A 22,865-nucleotide genomic window follows, 5' to 3' on the forward strand; every position below is an offset into this window, starting at 1 on the left:
AGGACAGGGCTTCACGACGACGACATCTTGATTCTTGGCTTCTTATAAATTGCGATCACCGATAAGTTGTTTAGGCCTAAGGTATTTTTTCCTTTTTATTTTTAATCCAAATTAATTATTTGTATATTATTCCAGACTTCTAGTACTTTGTACCCATATATTCATATTTTCTTCTAATTTAGGTGTTAGAATTTTAGAATGTTATCTAAGAAACATTTGTCATGGGTGAGAAAAAAAACGAATATATTGCTTTTTTAATCTACATTATTTCTTAATAATTATCATACATCTACAAATATATTGCTTAATCTATATTGTTCCTCGATAATTATCAGACATATCAAATTAAAAATATATTATTAAATTTGTTTTTGTTTTGTAAGTAAAATTAGTGTTTATGTATTATAAGATTTTATACATGGTGTCGTTGCGATGAGATTGTCAGAGGGCCCTTACAATAGGACCGGCACTGCCCATCGGCCGCAGAAGATCCGGCAGTCCGGGCCGTATAAAGCTACGCGCCCCCGTCCTCCGCACCAGAGGAGGCAAGGAGCCCACCAGGTCCTGGTTCACCACACCGCAGCGGCAATGGCGACGCGCCGGCAGCACCGCCGCGGCTTCCCGCTGGTCCCGCTCCTGCTCTCCCTCCTGGCGGCCGCCGCGTACGGCCGCTTCATCTCCGACGGCGCCCCTTCCGCGCCGCTCCTCTCGGTGATCCGCCTCTCGGGCTCCCCGCCGGCCGCGGCCGCGGGGGCGGCGGCGGCCGAGGAGAAGTGCGAGCAGTCCTACGGCTTCCTCCCCTGCACCACCACCGTGCTCGGAAACCTCTTCCTGGTGCTGACCTACGGGTTCCTCATGTACAAGGCGGCCACGTACCTGTCGACGGGGAGCGAGCTGCTGCTCGAGATCATGGGGCCCGGCCTCATCGGCGGCCTCCTCCTCCCCATCCTCGGCGCCCTCCCCGACGCGCTCCTCGTCCTCGGTTCGCTCTCCTCCTCGCCTTCCTTCGCTTCGCTTCCTTCCGTTGCTCGCCGCCTCATTCTGTGCTTTGCTTTGATGATTCGCCAAGCATTCGGTTGCCTGCTCCTAGCTAGTTCATGGCCCGAGTCTAGCGTTAGTTTCCACCGAGCTTGCTTTGTTCGCACTTCAACTTAGAAAGGATCGTTGAACTGCTCTTGCGATTGGCAGCGCAAAAGTAATCGTAGTGATGGAATTCAAAACATCCTTTTGCTTTCATTTTTTAACGCCTTTTCTGTTACTCCTCTTTGTTTTGCTCCAGATCTGATGTTTCTAGCAGTCTAATTTGCTTTGTTACTGGATGTCTGGATCAGAGTATAAGCTTTTGGGTTATTCCTTTTTATGGAGCCTTTGATTATTCCAGGGGTAAAGCCTGGCCACCGCTCTGCTTTTTTCTGAAATTCATCAGTTGGTTTAGTTTTAGCTTTCTAAAAGCTCCATCAAAGCCTTTTGACCTTTAACCTTTTCCTTTCACTTTTATTTGCCTTGCATAATTGACCCTTTTTTTATTTACTACAGCAAGCATTACGTGTTTATTTACCAAATCATAGGCTTCCTGTGCTGTGAAGTTGTATCTGGGAAGGTTATGTACTACTCTTTACTCAGAAAAGAGTACCACTTCGTTGCTACAGTCGGATGCAGTTTCTGATGTTATCATAATACTAACACAGTAGATCAGAACTAACACAGTAGATCAGATCTCGATGCGATCTGCGATCTACGTATCGCAGTGTACCAATGTGGCACGGGCCTACATAAGCTTAAATAAATTATGGATATGTCATAGCACCTTATGCCTGCATAGACTTAATTATGGATACGTCATAGCACCTTATGCCTACATAGACTTAATTATGGATATGACATTGCACCTTATTGTGCTGTAGAACAACCACATGTGATCAGATCATTATTCTGGTTTGAACACCTCAGTAGCCTACAAACTGGTTATATTTATTTTTATCCTACTCTGTTAACAAAATGGTTTGTTACTCCTGCACCCACTTTAAAGGGCGTACCCGTTCTGTGCGGGGTCTGGGGAAGGGATGTTAGTGGCAAGCCTTTACCCTCGCCTGTGCAATGCGAGAAGACCGCGACTCGAACCCGGACCTTCCGGTCACAGGCGGTAAGACTCTACCGCTTGCACCAGGCCCTGCCCTTCACTCCTACACCCACTTTAAAAAAGAAAAATCTAATGCGGTAGGAGAAATGTTTGTAAATTACTATGTGTTTTTGTTTCTGTGATAGTATGATGGGAAATTCAATTTGTTTATTGCAATTGATCAAACATATTTCTCTTCATCCATATACTGAATCATGAAACTAATGGTGTATATTCAGCACTGTGCTTGCACGTCCAACTACAATTCTGATATGTTTAATGTTTACCCGAAAAAAGGTTTATTCTGATCTGTTTGTTGATCACGTTATAGTATCTGGCCTGTCCGGGAGTAAAGAGGAGGCACAGAGTCAGGTACTTATTGGAATGGGGCTGCTTGCTGGTTCCACCGTCTTCCTCCTCACCCTGCTTTGGGGAACCTGTGTCGTTGTTGGCAAGTGTGACCTTGGGCCAAACCGTGAGGCAGTTGATTTAACAGACACCAAGGGCTTCAGCTTGACTGGTATAATGCTTTCTCTTATGCAAAGTGTTTTGAATGGAGACCGTCTAATGGTTGTTTATCATGTAATTTTAAAGTAGGACAGTTGAACCACAAAGGTTTCAGTTGTCCATTTCGAAAGATAACAACTAAATAGTCAATCACCAATCCTCGAACAATTGTGTTTGTTCTGCTTCCTTTTTTACTGACTAGCAAAATTGGTGGCAGGCACTGGTATTACAACCGATGTGCAGACCAGCTATGCAGCGCGGATCATGGGGCTATCTGTTATCCCCTTCATCATCGCACAGTTCCCAAAGATGTTGAAGACCCACCACGGGCAGCGCCTAGCTATGTTGCTGGCCCTTATTGTGTCATTCTTGCTCGTGCTTTCCTACTGTCTGTACCAGGTAAATAAAATACATTCTGGCAATTAGTCTCTTGAGATGATAACAGGATTGGCAGTTCTAGAATATAAGGGTAACTTTGACCGTGAAATTGGATCCTCAAATCATGCACCAGGTTTTCCAGCCTTGGATTCAGAGGAGGAAGCTTGCATATGCGAAGCACAAGCACGTGATCTCTGGGATACTGAAGCACGCCCAAATGCAGGCACTCGGTCGTCTGCTAAACGATGATGGCACACCCAATGAAGACGTCATCAGAAAGTGTGATCCTCTGAACACCTTGTTGTATACGGTAGTTAGGAGCACACTGTTTCGTGGAAATGTCATGAACCTTGTCTTGTGCTGACACGCAGGCTGTTCCGTAAGATCGACATGGACGAGAGCCGCTCCCTGTCCCGTGCCGAGCTCCACGCTCTCATCGTCGGTATCAACTTCGGTGAGGTTGAATTTGACAGGACGGATGCGGTCGACAAGGTCATGGCCGACTTTGATACGTCCCGCAACGATATTGTTGAGGAGGAGGAGTTTGTGCAGGGGATGAAGAAATGGCTCAATGAGGCTAAGCGCCACATGCCCGTGGGCGGCGCCTTCTCCAGCAAGTTCAATAAATACCATGAGGTAATCTGCTCGCCCTGCAGCCTCCAGTAGCTTAGGAATTGTGCACGGCAGAGCACTGATGCGAATGGAATGGAATCATGCAGAGGACACGGCAGGAGCACGACCAGCTGATTGACAGGTGCGATGAGGCGGTGGAGAGCGTGGAGAACCCTGGGTGGTGCATCACCAAGGCTGTGGCGCTGCTGCTTCTGGGTGCCGCCATCGCGGCCGCGTTCGCGGACCCCCTCGTGGACACCGTCCACAACTTCTCCATCGCCACGCACATCCCGTCCTTCTTCATCTCGTTCATCGCCCTACCGTTTGCGACCAACTCCAGTGAGGCCGTCTCCGCCATCATCTTCGCCAGCAGGAAGAAGCAGAGGACCTGCTCCCTGACCTTCTCCGAGGTACGTGGTCGTTGTTGTACTTGTACCACACTGCCACTGACAAACACGGCGACTGATGCATCATCTGCAACAGACATTTTACGACGCTTCTTCTTGATTCGCAGGTGTATGGCGGCGTAACAATGAACAACACGCTGTGCCTCGGTGTGTTCCTGGCGCTCATCTACTTCAGGAACCTGACGTGGGACTTCTCATCAGAGGTGCTCATCATCCTGCTGGTCTGCGTTGTCATGGCCCTCTTCACCAGCTTCCGGACCACGTTCCCGCTCTGGACCTGCCTCGTCGCCTACATGCTCTATCCGTTCTCGCTGGTCATCGTCTACATCCTCGACTATGTCTTTGGTTGGTCATAGGCTCCTCGAGTGAACACGACCTGATTGGTTCAAGGGAACACCTGGTTTCTAACAGCCGCCGGTGTTTCTGTTGGACCTTATTGTAATTTTGACTCCTGTGAAGCTCTGTCCAGACTTTCTCATGTGATGTAATCATGTTCTACTTTCTCTATTTCCTTCCAAAGCACGTACTTCGTCACACAATAGCTCCACACTCACTCTCGTGCCACTTGCCTCGGTTGATGTCCATGCATTTATCTCAATCCATGTGTGTTAGAGTGATTAAATTTTATATCAAATCACTTCAACACACATGGATTGAGATCCATACATGAGCATCCAAACAAGCCCTTAGAAACTCGGTAGGGTTTTGTAAAACGGCTTCAACCCCAAAAAAAAAAAAAAACTGCTCCACTAGAGGAGCCAAAGCTAAAGTCCTTTTAGAAGTCGAAGCCTTGCCAAATTGGCCCTTAAATCTAAGTCATGAAAATAAAATCTTGAATTCTAAATTGAAATTGGCCCTTAAATCGAAGTCATGAAAATAAAATCTTGAATTCTAAATTGGATCAGGGGTCCTGGATCGTAAATAGAAGTATAGAACCGTAACTGCAAAAATCATAAAAAACGGCAGTTTGCGTAGACACTTTCAGTGCTATACACAGACAGTGCTCAACGTCGACATGATTTCAGAGGCAGAGCTATACAGAACTACAGAAGTACTTCCATAAGAGGACTAACTGCACCTGATACAAACGAGGGCGTACCTAGTGCAGAGAGCTCCCGCTCTGTGCGGGGTCTGGGGAAGGGTGTCAGTGGCAAGCCTTACCCTCGCCTGTGCAATGCGAGGAGACTGCCACTCGAACCCGGGACCTTCCGGTCACAGACGGTAAGACTCTACCGCTTGCACCAGGCCCGCCCTTCACCTGATACAAACAAGCATGAATGAAATTCCTAAATTGTCAATAAAACAAAGTTCAGTGTACATCAATGGATATGCATCAGCTTCGCAAAGAGCACTTCTTTTGAGAATGCCCTAGAAGATGACATCGACCACACTGAACGATCCGTTTCGGACGCTTCATGCTCTCAATCTTTAGAATCTTCATCTTGGGTCGACCAGGAGGCCTCCGGATATTGGGTGGGCTAAGGATCACATCGGCCTTGCTGACTACACCTTGTAACCCGGGAGACGAATTGTTCCAGTGGCTCCTGTCCGGAATCTGATATATTGGCTGGGAATAGGTTTCTCGGTACTTCATTACGCTGAAGCAGTCATGAGCATAGAGACGGGGGTCTTCACCACATGAAAGCAGTGCAGCAGCAGCATGTGCACATGGAATGCCATAAATTTGCCATCGGCGGCATGAGCAGGACCTAGCTTGAGTGTCGACAATGTTTGTTCGCTCCGATGACACAATCTCAAATTCCACCTTGTTTGCTCGAAGGACTTGATAGCATTGTGAATCATGGATGGCTTCTGAAATAAGTTTCTCAGCTGACGGAACAAGAACCGAATTGTATGACTGTGCCAAGTTCTGACGTTCAGCAAACCAGAAAGTCAGTTGATGCCTGATGTGCTCGATGGTTTGCACAATGGGAAGTTCATGACAGTCAAGGGACAAGTTATATAATATCTCAGTTATCCCAAGACTAAAATGGCCATATCTGATACCCTGAAAGTAAGAAACTGCCCACAGGTTTGGCGGAAAACGCTGTAACCATGGCATAACATCTTGAACTTGCATCATTTCATTTACCTTTGCATCAAATTCTGATGCTGTGAGAGCATAAACAGCACTCCAGAAAAGGTTAAGCAGTTTAGTATTCTTGTACTCATCACGGAAATTCTCACTCACGTATCTCAAGCAAAATCCATGAAAAGCAGTGGGGAAATTAGATCCAACTGCTTCAACCACTTGCCTTTTTCTCTCAGAAAGTATAGTCAAGACCGGCATCTTATCTGTGTTAACTCCAAGCATCTTCCTCAATTCCGATATAAACCAGTTCCAGTTATCATCGCTCTCAGAATCAACAATACCGAATGCTAGAGGGAACATCATGTGATCAGCATCAATAGCTGACACACATAGCAATGTCCCAAGATACTTTCCCTTCAAGTCAGCCTTGTCAATTTCTAGAAGGGGCCTGCACCCATTTAAGAAACCATAAATGGATGCACGAAACGAGACAAACAGCCGCTGGAAGGCATTCCCTGGTCCAATACCTCTATATGTTGCAACGCTACCAGGATTCGTCTTAACAATCTGCTCACAATATGCAGGAAGAAGGCGGTATCCATCCTCAAGAGTACCATTAACTGCAGCCATGCTTCTCTCCTTCCCACGCCATGCTTGCATATAAGAAACAGCGACCCCATGCTGTTCCCGAATATCCTGCAGTATCTCCTTTGGCTTAATCTGTGGGTTATCCCTGAGCCTTGCCTCGACAGACCTAGCAACCCAACCAACAGTAGCCTGCTGATGATGCAGGTTCAGAACACCCTCACATTTGTGCTCTCCGTGCAAAGTCCGGACAGTGAAAGTTGGAACACCGGGGCACTTGGCGATGTGCACACGCCAAGGGCAACCTTCTTTTGAGCACTTTGCGATGAAACGGCTACGATCAGATTTCACCACACGGAGCTCATAGTGCAAAGCAATGGCCATGTCCTTGATAGCCCTCCGACATGTGTCAACATCTGCAAACTCTTGACCAATGACAAGAGTTTGCGCACCTGGTATAAGGTTCTGCTCTGACTGAACCAAAATCTGGTCGCCTTCCATCAATGAGCAGATCCACTAGCTGAAGAATATCTGTTTTTTCTCTGAATCATACAAAACTTTCAAACCACTTGATAGCAACAAATGCGAATTATCCCTTTAGCTGCAAAAGTACTGACCTGCACAGCATTAACAAAAGTAAGTTGTCATTAAAGGAACAAAAGATGGTTTCATTCCATACAAGGAAATGGGTTTATGGCTACCAATCATTTGTGCAGAGTACAAACACTAGATTAGTGTCCTGCCTATTGGTTACTAGTTTAGACCATCTGCTTTGTGTTGGAGTGTAGAAACTGTATCTATATAGCAACTCAACGTCCTGTTTACTGTTTCCGGTAGTAACATCATCAGTTTGCTAATGGATTTGGGGGCAAAGTTTCCTGAAATCAAAAGTTGAGAGAAAAGGCCTCCCTCTAGGCCTTGACAGCACCACCTCTCCAAGAGACCCAACATGCCTAGAATAAGTGTGACTTCAAATCTTAGTTAAAAAAGGTGTGACTTCAATATAGTTTGTTATCCTTTAGTAACCTACATTGTATGCTGATGATATCTTTAGTTACACCTGCAGAATGGACTACTCAAATATGTTTTCCCTCAAATGTATAATTGTATAGAGGTACCAAAAAAAAAATTCCCTCAACCAAAAGGCTAATATTTGTAATGCCGCACAGTTAAAATTGCACAATATATGAAGGAAATATATAACACAAAAATTGAGCATGATATGCAACAACAAAATGATAAATTGATAATAAAGCTTACAAATTAAAGCAGGAGACTAAGTAATTTAGGGACAACTCAAGCTAAGGCGCTAAGCGATTCACAAATTGCTATCCCTATCCCTAACAAATTGAATCTGAATTTGAACTTACACAACTAGAGAAGCATCAACTAGAGGCTCGGCCTGACGGACTCACGCCTTGCTGCTGACTGCTGCCCGACGCGCGGCCCCGACCACCCCTGGCCCCTGCGCTGCCTGCCCGCCGGCCGCCGGATCCCGGCTGCAGTGGCGGCTGCACTGCACGCCGCCACCTGCCCCTGCTAGATGCGGCCTGCCGCTGCGCGTTGCCGATGAGCTGTGCGCCCTTTCCGCGCCGCCTGCCGCCGCTCGCGCTCGTCGCTAGGGTTCCCTCTTCCCTACTTCGCTCGCGACTCCGCTCCACTCTCCGCATCCGCGACTCCGTGTGCGGGAGACGACGGCAGGCAGCAGGCGTCAGGCGCCGTCAGGGAGGGGATTCAGTGCGGCCTGCGGGCTGCGGCCTGCGGTTAGCAATATGGGCCACTGGGCCTCGTTGGGCCTTCAAGTGGGGGAGAGAAACGAGTGAACTATGTTAGTTTGGGATGATTTATAGGAGTTCCGATTTGCTGTATTTTTGTTTTTTTTAATATACAGACTTGTATATATACACTATATGTATGAATTTTTTTGTCAAAATATTTGGGTACTCAACTGAATACCATTGAATATACTGGTGGGCCTGTGCCGCCGCGACGGGATGGGGGAGGAAGGATGGATCAGTTAGGGCTGGGGCCTGGAGGTGGTGTGGGCCGCGGATGGAGGGTAGTTTTGATATTCCTTTTTTCTTTTGCCTGTTTTGTTTTCTTTTCTTTTCCACACAATACAATAGTTCGATAACATATCACAGACTTAAATTTTTATATTTTTTATAAACATAAATAATACTTCAAACCATATCACAATTTTAGAATTATAAACTTCTTGCGTCAAACTTGATCTTTTATTTCACTGTGGATTTATGATGAGATAGTTAGGTTCTGGCGTGATATATCTCAAATGGAAAATAGCATAAGTCTAAAGCCTAGAAAAAAATAGAGTTTGCCTATAAATTCACCAAGTCCAACTAATACGCAACTAATACATTTTCCATAACAATCTGCTTGAGATCTAAGAGTGAAAAAACAACCCGATAAAAAGGGTAAGGGCCAATTTAGTATTCATAGAAAATTAATATTAGGTAATTATAAACTTGGCTTGTACCTAAAATATTAAAAGCACAATAAAAAAATTTAGATATTTAAATGGAAAATTCCAAATTACTATCAAGTCTAACCTATATCCAGATAACCCCTAAACTAACATTTGTTTCGATTACTTTTCTCCAACTATTTCAATTGATCCAATTTGCACTTTAAAATGATCTTTATTTTTTGTTTCTATATGTACAAATTGTGTTTCAGTTTCAAATTTTGTGGGGTGATGGAGAGACATCATATTTGTGTTAGAAAAGTGCATTATGAATTTTTCATCATTATGTTTCATAAGATATTGTATCTCTAACGTTAATTTATTATTTAAATTTTCCATAACCTATCAAAATAGTGGCAAAAAAATAAGATATATTTTTCTAACATAACCTACGGTTCTATCTATCACCTCACAAAATTTGATATTAAAACTCAACTTACACGTGGGGAAACAAAATAACAAATCTTGTTAAGGGTAAGGGGTAAACTAAACTAACTCAAATAGTTGGGGGAGTAAACCAAACCAAATATTAGTTTAGGAGTTATCTGGAGAAATGACAAACATGAGGGAAATAATTTGGACTTTTTCCTATTTAAATTCCAAAGTTGTGGTGTCCTTGAATGTTGAGTGTCATGAGGATGGTAATTGGTTGAGTGGAAAGGTTTATAAAAAACACTTGGCGAAGCTAGAATAAATTGATGGGGATGTTCTTGCAGTGTTATTAATTGATCCTGAGACACGCACTACTGGACTCAGTGAATTTGCCGAGTGCCAGGGGCACTCGGCAAAGCCTAATTTGCACTCGGCAAAGGCTTTGCCGAGTGCTGCACTCGGCAAAGAGCACTCGGCAAAAAAAGAGTCGGCAAAGACGTCTTTGCCGAGTGTCTTTTGTCGGGCACTCGGCAAAGCCTTTGCCGAGTGCCGACACTCGGCAAAGTTGGAACCGAAAAAAAGCCAAAAAAAATGAGAATTTTTACCCAAAAAAATGAATTTTTTTTTAATTGGTGGAGGCCCCCACCGGTCAGCGCCCATCCATCTCCGGCTTTTTTCGCGTAAAGTTCACGGCTACGCGGCCGACGGGATTCGAACCCAAGACCTCCCGCTGCGCACAAACCTCCTCTACCACTACACCACACTATCACTTGTGTCTAGATTCCGTTTTAGTTCCCAATATATTATACTAAACCGAGTGTAAATTGCTTATTTGAGACCCTAAATGAATTCAAATCAAAAAGTGGTCAACTACAAAGTTTCATAACTTTTTGAGATCTACAATTTTCATTTAGTAAGTTTTTCCATCCGAGGTCGTTTGAAAAATTTGAATTTTAAATTTGAGAGATTCAAACGTAGTTTTGCATGATAAGATGATTTCAAATCAAAAAGTTGTCAACTACATAGTTTCATAACTTTTGGAGATCTACAATTTTCATTTAGGAAGTTTTTTCATCCGAGGTCGTTTGAAAAATTCAAATTTTAAAATTTTCAAATTCAAACGTCGTTTTTGCATGAAAAATGATTTCAAATCAAAATGTTGCCAACTACAAAATTTCATAACTTCTCAAGATCTACAAAATTTATTTTGGTCATTTGTTCATCCGACATAGTGGTAGTAACATTGTTCACAAATCATATATATCTCTCTTCTATTTTCATGAAATTAATGAGAGATGTATATTTTATGAACAACGTTATTGTCGCTTTGTCAAATGAAGAAATGACCAAAATAAACTTTGTAGATCTTGAGAAGTTATACAACTTTGTAGTTGAAAAGTTTTTCATTTGAATTCATTTAGGGCCTCAAAAATTGATTCGAAAAACTGATTTGCCGAGGGCCAAAAAAATGCACACGGCAAAATACCTCTTTGCCGAGTGCCAAAATATAGGCACTCGGCAAAATACGGCTTTGCCGAGTGCTAGAAAAAAGGCACTCGGCAAACTGAGAGTAAATTGCTTGTTTGAGGCCCTAAATGAATTCAAATCAAAAAGTGGTCAACTACAAAGTTTCATAACTTTTTGAGATCTACAATTTTCATTTAGTAAGTTTTTCCATCCGAGGTCGTTTGAAAAATTTGAATTTTAAATTTGAGAGATTCAAACATAGTTTTGCATGATAAGATGATTTCAAATCAAAAAGTTGTCAACTACATAGTTTCATAACTTTTGGAGATCTACAATTTTCATTTAGGAAGTTTTTTCATCCGAGGTCGTTTGAAAAATTCAAATTTTAAAATTTTCAAATTCAAACGTCGTTTTTGCATGACCAGATGATTTCAAATCAAAATATTGCCAACTACAAAATTTCATAACTTATCAAGATCTATAAAGTTTATTTTGGTCATTTGTTCATCCGACGTAGTGGTAGTAACATTGTTCACAAATCTTATATATGTATCTTCTACTTTCATGAAATTAATATGAGAGATATGAGATATGTAGATTTTATGAAAAACGTTATTGTCGCTTTGTCAAATGAAGAAATGACCAAAATAAACTTTGTAGATCTTGAGAAGTTATACAACTTTGTAGTTGAAAAGTTTTTCATTTGAATTCATTTAGGGCCTCAAAAATTGCTTCGAAAAAATGATTTGCCGAGGGCAAAAAAAAATGCACACGGCAAAAAGCTTCTTTGCCGAGTGCCAGAAAAAAACACTCGGCAAAGACGTATTTTGCCGTGTGTTTTTGTTTGCCGAGTGTATTTTATTTGGCACTCGGCAAACACGGTATTTGCCGAGTGCCCGATAAAATACACTCGGCAAAGCCTCGGCACTCGGCAAATCGCCGGTTTCCGGTAGTGACGCTAGAAAAAAGACGAATCTAAACTCATGAGATCAAAAAGATCATTTACCCACCATTTCGATAGACCTTAAAATCTAATCGTTGCCGATAATAATACGCATTAGATCTAATTTGTTTTTATAAGAAACTAGTCCCTAAATCTACAGGTAAGTTACGCACCTACGAGCTACAATATTATAGCACATACTCTAAAGTCACCTTTAAATTTGCATCTAAATTAACTATCCTGCCATTATGACATATATAATCTAAATAACCTTTTAAATTTACATCTAATTTACAACTTTTACCACGATTTAAAACAAACTGACATATCCTCTTAAATCCACATCTTATATCACTAAAAATATTTAAATAGCCATAAACTACTATATATGTTTCTAAATTACTCACTTCTATTACTATTTAGTAATATATAAAAATAAATTAAAGTAAAATATATTTTGTCTCATCGCACAAATTAGATATATTCAAATAATAAAAACCTTTTTTATAATGGACAACGCAGAGGTGTGCCTGCTGTATAAGGATTTGGCATGCGTCTTCCCTCGGCATCCGACGTCGCAACTTGTTCGAAACATTCTCAAATTTTTATCATAGCCTCCACATGCGATCACACGACACCTCGACAAGTTTCGTGAATTTCGGACTTCGTTTGCATTTTCTATAATTTAAATACACTCGGACCACAAGCGGGTCGTCATGTTTGGCGAACAAGGCGTTCAAAATTTTGGGTGAGTTCCTGCATACGGCCTCAAAATACACTCTACAACATGACTATCATTTTTTGAATGGCTACATTTCATTATTTCATGCACCTGCAGTTCAAATTTACTTTTTTGGAAAAAAATGCAAGTAAACAAAATTAATTCAAGAAATATAGCAAAAAGTTATAAAAAGGTCCCAAATTTTAACATGTGCTTGTAAACAATAGATAAGGTCTACAAAAAAAAATTTGAAATCAAAATTAAAAAAAAAACAAAAATACTTTGCCGAGTGTCATGCCTGACACTCGGCAAAGAGGGCCTTTGCCGAGTGCCGGAGGGCCTTTGCCGAGTGCCAGGCCGCAGCACTCGACAAAGAGCCTCTTTGCCGAGTGTCAGGTTAAGCGCTCGGTAAACATTTTTTTTAAAGATGGTAACGGCGTGGGCGGGCAACTAACGGGTATTTTGCCGAGTGCGCTCTTTGCCGAGTGTTGCGCTCGACAAAGAGTGCCTTTGCCGAGTGGCGTGCTTTGCCGAGCGCCGGGCACGCTGCGGCACTTAGCAAAGTCACTCTTTGCCGAGTGCAATACTCGGCAAAGAGTGGTTTTGCCGAGTGCCCTATTTTCGACACTCGGCAAAGCATGCGGCACTCGGCAAATTTTGCTTCTCCCATAGTGCGCCGAAGAGTGTGGGATTGGAGCGCAGCGTGAAGACGTCGCGGGCAAAGTTGGTTTATATGTGGAGGCGAGGCCGATCCGTATTTGTTTTGATGAGCCGGAGACCGATCCGTATTTTTCAATCAGAGCGCACACACGAATCGCAGGACCGGATCATTGTTTGGGTCTGCCCGTGGACGCGCGGAGGCGTGCGGACTTTGAATTTCTGGTGAGGATGACGGTGTCTGAATAGTATACGAATTTGGCAGTCTTGTCACCGAATAGTATACATTTTTTTATTATCCGGTAGATGATTACTTTAAAGTTTTTTTAGGTGTACTAATAGATTATTTAGGAATAGATACCGCCGGGCAGATCGATTTGTTACAGAGGAAGGTGCGGCACGGCAGATCAAAGGATCATGGCGTCTACCGGCGGCGATCGAGGAGGTAGTGCGGCGGGGGACGACGGAGACCAGCAGCATTACTGCGATCTGTTCGGTTGCTTCTGCTGTTGGCGGAGAAGCTGCTCGCCCCGCATCCCGCACGTCGTGCCCGGCGGGGACGGGCGGTGCGGACCACCGCCGCCCGCTGTGCTCGGTCCTCGTCGGCTGTACCTCCGTAGGCGCGCCGTTCCACAACCTACGCCGGCCAGAGCGACGACCTGCTCGAACCCTTGTTCGGCGTGTCCCCGAGCGACGTGTCATCCTCGATCATCAGCCACGTTGACGATGATGGGCAGACGGAGTTCGACGACGCCATGGCCGCGCTAGGCCCCGCGGACAGCAAGCATCTTTACATCATCTGTGTGCACCGGCCTGTGCTCAGCTCGGATGTCGCCTGGGGCGGACGAGGCACCGAGATAGTGTTTCCTCCCAAAGTATTTCGTATGGACATAGGTGACATGAGCCTGTCTCCTATGCGGCCTCTCCCGTTCACTGATGGGTCATACGGAGCTATTTCAGCGCATGGTGGACTCCGGGTGCCGGCCGTATTGACCAAGGAGGTGGAGGAATGCCCGGGCGAGTGCACAAGGCGCCTCTTCATCTACCGGCTGGTTGACGATGATGGCAGCTAGGCAGAGGTCACAAGTGCCGATTTCCAATACCAATTCTCACTTGAATTCGGATATGGTGGCACTCTCTTTCAGGGCTATGCTATTATCAGCGACAGATTCATCCTACTATCATTCATCAACTCCAGCTTCTTTTGCTTCGACTGCACCACCGGCACCTTGGCCCCTGTCACCACTGAAGAAGAATCAAGCTCAACCATTCATCAGTATATGTCCCTATGTCTGGCAAAGGGGTGCATTTCGAAGGCGCTATCTACTTCATACGGGGCACCAGGCTGTTTGCATACAAGTACTCGCCATTGGAGCGCAGGCCACTTGCACCTCCTCTAGAGATTGACACTATTTGGCCGTACCACGAGGAAGGGTATGGCTTCGTCGTGCACCTCGTTGGGCGTATGTTGTGCGCCGTTTGGATCAATAATATGGACCTCCCGTGCGGGTGTACCACACGGCACGTCCTGATCACCACATTAGGTATCAGAGGCGTCACCACCGTTGTTGACACCGGCTGCTTCATCCCCAGTGATGTTGAGGTCCTGCACTCGACGTGCCGTAGGATATGCATGCTCAGGACTGAAGAAGAACCAGGGCCCGAATGCTACGACATCTTCTGTTTTTTGCAGTAAGTGATATTGTTTCATTTTGCTTATGAGCCAGTTTCTAGTTACTTAGTAACTCTTTGCATGTTTTGTCGGTTTGTTTATCCAATTTTTGACATATCACTCTTGCTTAGTTAAGTTAAAACATAAGTCCATAATTTTTTACAGTTATTTGAGCACTGCAATAATCTCAAGATATTTTGTTTTGTTGTTGTATCTGATATTCTAAACTACAAACATGCTGTCACCAGGGAGTATCCGGATACTACTGCACCCAGGTTTGATCCCTCTCTGCCTTCAGAGCTAGGTTTTTTTAACGATTAGATAAATGCCCGTGCGTTGTGCGAAAAAAAATAATATCATGATAATGGTAGTATGAACGTGTAACAAAAAAAATATTTTCGAACGTGATGTTGGAACATCAGTATTATGATAGCAATTATGTTCTAATTATATCCTCCAACACACCTAACTTTCACATCTTCTTAACAACATCCTAAGGGTACTGACTCGGCAAGCACCAGTAGTTAAGTAGTTAGAACCTCTTTATAAATGATATTCTTCGTGAATATATCCTTTTCTGACTTTTTCTTTCTCTTTTCCTTGTTGACGTCCTTCTTAATAGCCGGCATGACCAAGAGGGTTTGTTAAATCTTTGAATGGTGTCGAACAACCCTATCCTTGATTTTGAATGAATAGGTTCCATACAGGAGATTATCTCTAAAAACACAAAAAGAGAGTCATTAGAATCAAAATTGCGTATGAGTGACCATCTTAAAAAGAACATGATTAAGGCCCGTTTCAGTTGAATTACTCCAAGCAAATTAGGGGAATATCTACTAATGAACAACTACCAAAGCAGTACTGGAACAGCTAAACTTCAAACTTCCCGAGTACTTATCGCACAGCAAATATGAGTTCACAAGTATTGATTTTGAAAATAAAAAGATCAGAAGTATTGGCGTGAGTACCTGAGTAGACAGTTGGCGTGACCCGCTAGTCGCCGTTTCCTGGCCTCGTTTAGATTCGAAAAAATTTCAAACCGGTGAATAGTATCACTTTTGTCTTATTTGGCAAATATTATCCAATCATGGACCAACTAGGCTCAAAAGATTCATCTCGTGATTTCTAACTAAACTATGTAATTAGTTATTTTTTTACCTACATTTAATACTCCATGTAAGCGAATAAAAATTAATGTGATGAAAAGAGAGTAAAAAAACTTAGAATTTGGATGGCATCTAAACAAGGCCCTGCCGTCTGACACCCTGCCGTCTGACGCGCACGACGTGCCTGCTCTGTCCCAGTTATCGGCAGCAATCCGGGGACGCTGACGCGACATGCCTGACAGTTGCACCTATGCTTTGTTCTTTTTGTACCGACGAGTAGAGCTATAGAGCGTGTTCGGACGGTGCTATGCACAGTAGATTTCCGATGGTTCTGGCCCTCATATATACTGGGCGTACACGCGCGGCCAGCTTTTTTCGGTAGGGAGCCGAGGAAGGTTGGGCCTGCAGTTCGATACGGATACGGATATACTACTCGGAATTTGATGGCCAGTTTTTTTGGTAGGGAGCCGAGGAAGGTTGGGCCTGGTTGGGACTGCAGTTCGATACGGATAGGAATTAGACGTAGGTGTGCACGGCACTATTCTCGGAGGCACGTACGGCACGGCAATATACTCGGAGGCATGGAGGCGCGTACGGCACGGCAATATACTCAGAGGCATACACCAATTTTTTTTTTTGGACGAAACGTCTACGTGTTTTTTAGATAGTAATAACAGATATCCACCAAGTCGAAAAGCTCCCGGACATGCTTCCTACCTGCAACCTGTAGGTTAGCTAGTTTTCTTGTTAATAATGCAGTCACTCTTTATGATTTATTCTAAACTAGTATAAGTCTATTGTCATATAACGTAAAAACATCCTTCATGTTGAGGCAGGGACCATCCGGATAGTGGAGCCAGGTTTGATTGCTCAGTGCCTTCAATGTTGGGAGGTTTCAGGGACATTCCCCGGGTGGATAAGTTCCCAGAATTAAAGAACGCCTGATTGCTGCAGGTTTAATTTCGTTTAGTAACTCAGTCACTCTTAATAATGTTTCTTTATTTGTTGTCTTATTATAGGCCTATGTGATCAACCCTTTTACGTTCATCTGTTGCTTTGATCCCTCTACTAGGTGACCAGCTGCTCTAATGCCAGGGCATAGTTCAGCAGCGACTCTTTTTGTTTCATCATAACCCCTAAAAGCACAAAATGCTGCAAATGCTTTGGAAAAGGTGGCCAAGAATTTTTCAGACAGCTGTTCTCTGTCACTAAGATATCTCTGGAAAATTTATGACCATTTTATCTATTTTATTACATATATACTCCGTATTAGACAAGCCCTGGCATAAAAAAAGTAGTCCTTTAATCGTTAATCTATGAAATAACTAAATTAGGAAGTCAGGTCGTACGCCTAGATAGGATGAGATTAAAGAAAACTCAGTTCTTTAATGGGAGGAAGTGAACAGTATAGCTGAAATCAACAAAGGTGTAATGTGTTAGTGCATAAAATTTACCTTTACTAGGGTTATGTTGCGATTTCTCCTCTTTTTAGCATTTAGTTACTGAGTTTAACCATGTTGCACAACATTAAAAAATGTATTTTTGTGATGAAAGTTACATTTTATAACTGTAGGGAGTTCTTGAGCAGAAAACATGGTATATTAAGTCTTGAAGACTGCAACGTGGCCACCAGATCAGATTTCTATTTTATATGCCAGGTTGATCAGCACTCTCTTGTGTATCAAGTCTCTATTTCAGGAGGAAAGTTGGCATGCAATGAAAAGGCTCTATTGTGCTTAGACACGGTTAGACCCGGAGATGTTGGACTAGATGATCCTCCAGCATGGTTTTTTTGTGCTATCATGGATCAATGCTTGATGTGATTCCATCCCTTCCGCACTGCAATCACTATGCGGTTGATGTCGAAAGGAAGTGCTACAATATCCACAAAAACAAAGCTCTTCTTTTCTGCAGTTTTCCGAGTTGGTCAATACACTGTGGCTCTGTCATACTTTGCAGGATGTCTATGTTCTTAATCAAAACAATTTTCAGTGGAGGCGGCAGAAGACATCATCAAGGTCTCTTGATTTGTCACACAAGGTTAAGATTTTAAGATTTGTAGACACAGGAGGTTTCTTTCCTTTGATTCAATTTGCAAAGGAGAAATTGATAGTAGCATTGTATTCTATGTGGTCCAGGGATGTCCTATGGCAGCTCCTTTTACATCTCGTCACTACTTTGCTGCTACCACAGTACATGTGAAGCTTAAGAAGACACTACGGGAGACAAAGGAACCTGTCAGCATTGACCGTGTTGGTATCGTTTGTTCATCAATTGATCAAAACGGGAGGATCCTTACTAACTATGCGTTTGCTCTGTAGATGGTTATGATATGTTTTTTTATTATAAGTTACGGAATTCTAACTTCTTGTTCTACCTGACATGGCACAGTTGAACAAAATGATGAATTTTGTGGTGTATCATATTTTGAAATTAATATTAGACTTGAATAGTAGTTCTGGTATAAGGATTTTCTGTGAGCTGATGTGCTTTGCTTCAAGTAATTGCCTCTTGTACTCCTTTTTTTTCCAATCGCATCTCAATTTGTATGCTAGGCCTATGAATCGAATCACGTATGTACCTAGTGTTTTTGTTAAACCGAAAACACTGTCAGTTTTATTTCGATCAAACAAGATGCCTGACGAGTGGAGGAGAAGTATATTGGTACCGATCTGCAAGAATAAAGGGGATATTCAAAGTTGTACTAATTACCGGGAAATTAAGTTAATGAGCCATACTATGAAGCTATGGGAGAGAATTATCGATTATCGCTTGAGAGCAATAACGCGGGTCTTTATGAACCAATTTGGTTTCATGCCTGGAAGGTCAACCATGGAAGCCATTTTCTTAATAAGACATGTTATGAAGCGGTATAGGGAGAAGAAGAAGGACCTACACATGGTTTTTATTGACTTGGAGAAGGCTTATGATAAAATACAAAGAAATGTTATGTGGTGGGCTTTGGACAAACATAAAGTCCCAACGAAGTACGCCGGGCTCATTAAGGACATGTACAACAATGTTGTGACTAGTGTTCGAACAAGTGATGGAGACACGGATGATTTCCTGATTAAGATATGACTACATCAAGGGTCAGCTTTTATCATAAGCCTTCTCCAAGTCAATAAAAACCATGTGTAGGTCCTTGTTTGCCTTAATGATGGATGAGGTCACAAGGGACATACAAGGGGACATTCCTTGGTGTATGTTTTTTGCAGACGATGTAGTGCTAGTTGATGAAAGCCGGACAGGAGTGAATCAGAAACTAGAGTTATGGCGGGAGACTTTGGAGTTCAAAGGTTTTAGACTCAGTAGAACTAAAACTGAGTATATGAGATGTGACTTCAGCACTACTACTCAGGAGGAGGAAGATATTAGTTTGGAAGGTCAAGTAGTGCCTAGGAAGGATACCTTTCGATATTTAGGATCAATGCTACATAGAGATGGGGATATTGATGAAGATGTTAGCCATAGAATCAAAGCAAGGTGGATGTGATGAGGACATCGCCAAGATGGAGTCGAGGACGACTCCAATTCGAGAAGGGGAGGATGATGAGGACATCGTCACGCTGGACACATCGACGCCATGGTCTTCCCCAAGTTGCAATTCGTTTCCAACTCAGCTGCCACGTCGTCCTCGGATTCAGCAGACACGTCGTCACTATTTCGGTCATAACTTCCTCATACGACATCGAAACGGGCCGTTCTTGGATGCGTTGGAAAGGGGACGACGACGCCGTCGTTTTGGATCTGGTCCCAGCTCCAGAAGGTCCGTGGATCATTCTGTGTGACCACGGTAAGGTGCTGCGTCACCTATTTGGGCCAACTTGGCCATGTATCGTGTCGGGCCTTAAGCCCAAGTTGTGGGCGCCCAACCCCTGGCCGTCCCCAACCCTAGGTCGAGTCTTAGACTATAAACACAGCCGCCGCCGCTGCTATACAATTGGGTTTTGTTTAGAGTTTAGTTTTCCATCGAGAAACTGAATCGTTCATTGTAACTGTGGTGACAAATCCTTTTACAGTGATCCAGGGTCCCCGTTCTTGATCTCCTCCACTGTGTCGATTAGTCCTTTGGAACCGAGGTCTTGAATCCTCTATTGATATCTGCGTCATTCATATTTGTAATTTTAGATTGCGTGTTTTACCTTCTTGCTTGTGCTCTTCGATTCGCTTGCAGGAAAAGCCTTCTTGGCGAGGTCAATCAAGTTGTGCTTGGTTGATAACCAACGGAGCAGTGGTGTAACAGTTGCAGGGTTCGAATCGTGTATGATTTGAAGCCAGATCGCCAACATCGAGAACTCCACAAATCGAACTTACCGGCTACCTCTCGGAAGATCGGGCCTATACTCATCAGGATGAAGTGGCGCCAAGCATCTGGTGTCCTATGTGACAAAAGGGTACCACAGAAGTTAAAAGGCAAGTTTTATAGGATGGCGATTAGACCTGCTATATTGTATGGTGTAGAATGTTAGCCTACGAAAAGACAACATGTTCAACAGATAAGTGTCGCGGAAATATGTATGTTGTGTTGGATTTGCGGTCATACAAGAAGGGATCAAGTTCGGAACGATGATATACGTGATAGATTAGGGGTATCATCAATTGAAGAAAAGCTTGTCCAACACCGGTTGAGATGTTTGGACATGTCCAACGGAGACCTCCTAGAGGCACCGGTGCGTAGTGGAATCCTAAGCCAAGGATAGTAACGTGAAGAGAGGCAGAGGAAGACCGAAAGTTGACTTGGGTAGATGCAATAAAAGGAGACTTGAAATGATGGAATATACCCAAAGACTTAGCCTTAGATAGGAGTGCTTGGAAAATAGCTATTCACGTGCCTGAACCTTGATTACTTCTGCTGGGTTTCAACTCTAGCCTACCCCAACTTGTTTGGGACTTAAAGACTTTGTTGTTGTTGTTGTTGTTGAAAACACTGTCAATTTTATGTCTACGCCGAAATGCTGCTGGTTTGGTTTATGTTTGGTCATTAGGATCACCATCAGACGATGACAATTTTTTTATGGGAGACAATGACAATTTTGCTATTTTCTAGCTAAGCAAGGTTTTTTTTCTTTCGTCTTATTTTGTGCGGTAGGCAAACAGCAATTGTTTAGGGCAGCCAAGCATCCACTTTGATTAATATGGCACCTAATAGCACTACATGAACAAGTTTTGCATGTATATGTGTCACATACATGACATGTAGATCCCATGTGTCATTGGGTTTTTAGCCATATAATTTATTTTTTATTGAATATTTGGGCTCCTAAATGATCTGAAGGGAAAACAATTTTAACTAGAAAGTTTTAGGCCTCGTCGAGTGCTACATATGGAGCGTGTCTCCACCCATGTTTGAAAAAAATAAAAAAACAAATTTCAAAATACAAAACCTTAAAATGAATATTTGAGGCAAGTTGAGAAGTACTCAGAGATGCCAGATTGCTGCGGGTTTGCTTATTATTTCATTCCATAATGCAGTAGCTCCCTATTATTTGCTTAATTTTAAAGAATAAATTTCATAAAACCCCATGTTTTATAGTCCTATTATCACAAAACCTAAGGTATTATGGTACGCGTCACTTAACTGGCACTACTGCAAACGGGCTCTTTGCCGAGTGCTTAGGGCACTCGGCAAAGGCTTTACAGAGTGCCGCACTCGGCAAAGAGCAGTCGGCAAAGAAACCTGTCGGCAAAGGTTTCTTTGCCGAGTGCCACATATCGGGCACTCGGTAAAGCCTTTGCCGAGTGTCCACGTCAGCACTCGGCAAAAAAATCCAACAGTCAACTCTGACGGCCTCTTTGCCGAGTGCCACCTCAGCGGCACTCGACAAAGAATTTTTTCTTTTTTTTTGAAAATTCTTTGCCGAGTGCCATACTCTTGCACTCAGCAAAGAAATTTTTTCTTTAAAAAAAATCTTTGCCGAGTGCCATGGCTCTGGCACTCGGCAAAGCTGGGAAATTGGGTCTCTGCTTCCCAGCTTTGCCGAGTGCCATGGTCACGACACTCGGCAAAGAGGGGGAAAATGCTATTTTTTGGTTTTTTGCTTTCCATCAGCACAAACAAAGAAATCACATATATATCAACACACAGCACATGATATATCACATACATATCCATATTCCATCACATACACATCCATAACCCATCATATACACATCCACCATCCATAATACATCACATACAAATCCATTGTCCATAATCCATCACATACATTCGCATCATCCATAATAATATCCATCACAATATATATATGTCTCTAGTAGTAGTCCAACATAAGGCTAAGTCTAACACAAGTCCATGCAACATGAAAAGAAACAAATAAACGGTACCTACTGCCAGCCTCCCCACCCGGAGTGTGAACTACCACCTTGAGGAGGGCCAGTTGGCCACCCGGCCCGTGGAGAAGGGCCACCTTGAGGAGTCAGGTTCAAACCCATCGACTATGGCTGCACAAAGGAGAAGCGAATTCATGAGTATCTATAGGAGGGCCGCACAAGCTAAAGGAATAAACAACCATATATACTCACCGGAGTCCCTCCCATGGGTCCTTCTCCTACATAAAAAGGCAATATGTTAGAATCCATTGAAAATTTTGGCAGCACCTCCCCTGCATGGGGAGGTTTCCAAAACCTGCAAGAAACGTAGGCGCGATGGCCAACAACCACATATATACCAAACATAGGCATGAAGGCCAACAAACATATATATACCAAGACGAGCCATGTACTTTAGTTCTCTTTCCATGCAGATCAAAGTATCGAAGTAGTACAACAATAAGTACTACTACCACTACAACTACTACTA

General features: G+C 43.2%; 2 protein-coding genes across 5 annotated transcripts; one reads left to right on the forward strand and one right to left on the reverse strand.

Moving 5' to 3' along the window:
- Positions 1-523: 523 nt before the first annotated feature.
- On the forward strand, positions 524-4,530 carry LOC136461553 (sodium/calcium exchanger NCL1-like). Its single transcript, XM_066460828.1, has 7 exons — positions 524-982; positions 2,451-2,639; positions 2,844-3,025; positions 3,138-3,283; positions 3,376-3,640; positions 3,724-4,026; positions 4,131-4,530. The coding sequence occupies exons 1-7, from the start codon at positions 589-591 to the stop codon at positions 4,377-4,379; spliced, it is 1,728 nt and encodes a 575-aa protein (XP_066316925.1). The 5' UTR covers positions 524-588; the 3' UTR covers positions 4,380-4,530.
- LOC136461552 (uncharacterized) lies at positions 989-8,598 on the reverse strand. Of its 4 annotated transcripts, XR_010760351.1 has the most exons (3): positions 8,011-8,597; positions 5,229-7,257; positions 989-2,127 (listed from the first exon to the last, which is right to left on the reverse strand). XR_010760351.1 is itself a non-coding variant. In XM_066460827.1 (2 exons), the coding sequence occupies exon 2, from the start codon at positions 7,139-7,141 to the stop codon at positions 5,357-5,359; it is 1,785 nt and encodes a 594-aa protein (XP_066316924.1). In that variant the 5' UTR covers positions 7,142-7,257; positions 8,056-8,598; the 3' UTR covers positions 5,009-5,356. The 4 variants fall into 4 exon arrangements, 3 of the variants coding, with proteins under 3 accessions (XP_066316924.1, XP_066316923.1, XP_066316922.1); XM_066460827.1 differs by lacking the exon at positions 989-2,127 and having other exon boundaries at positions 5,009-7,257; positions 8,056-8,598; XM_066460826.1 differs by lacking the exon at positions 989-2,127 and having other exon boundaries at positions 5,009-7,252.
- Between the last annotated feature and the right edge of the window lie 14,267 nt (positions 8,599-22,865).

Source organism: Miscanthus floridulus, chromosome 6 (assembly GCF_019320115.1).
Source record: "Miscanthus floridulus cultivar M001 chromosome 6, ASM1932011v1, whole genome shotgun sequence".
NCBI lineage: Eukaryota > Viridiplantae > Streptophyta > Magnoliopsida > Poales > Poaceae > Miscanthus > Miscanthus floridulus.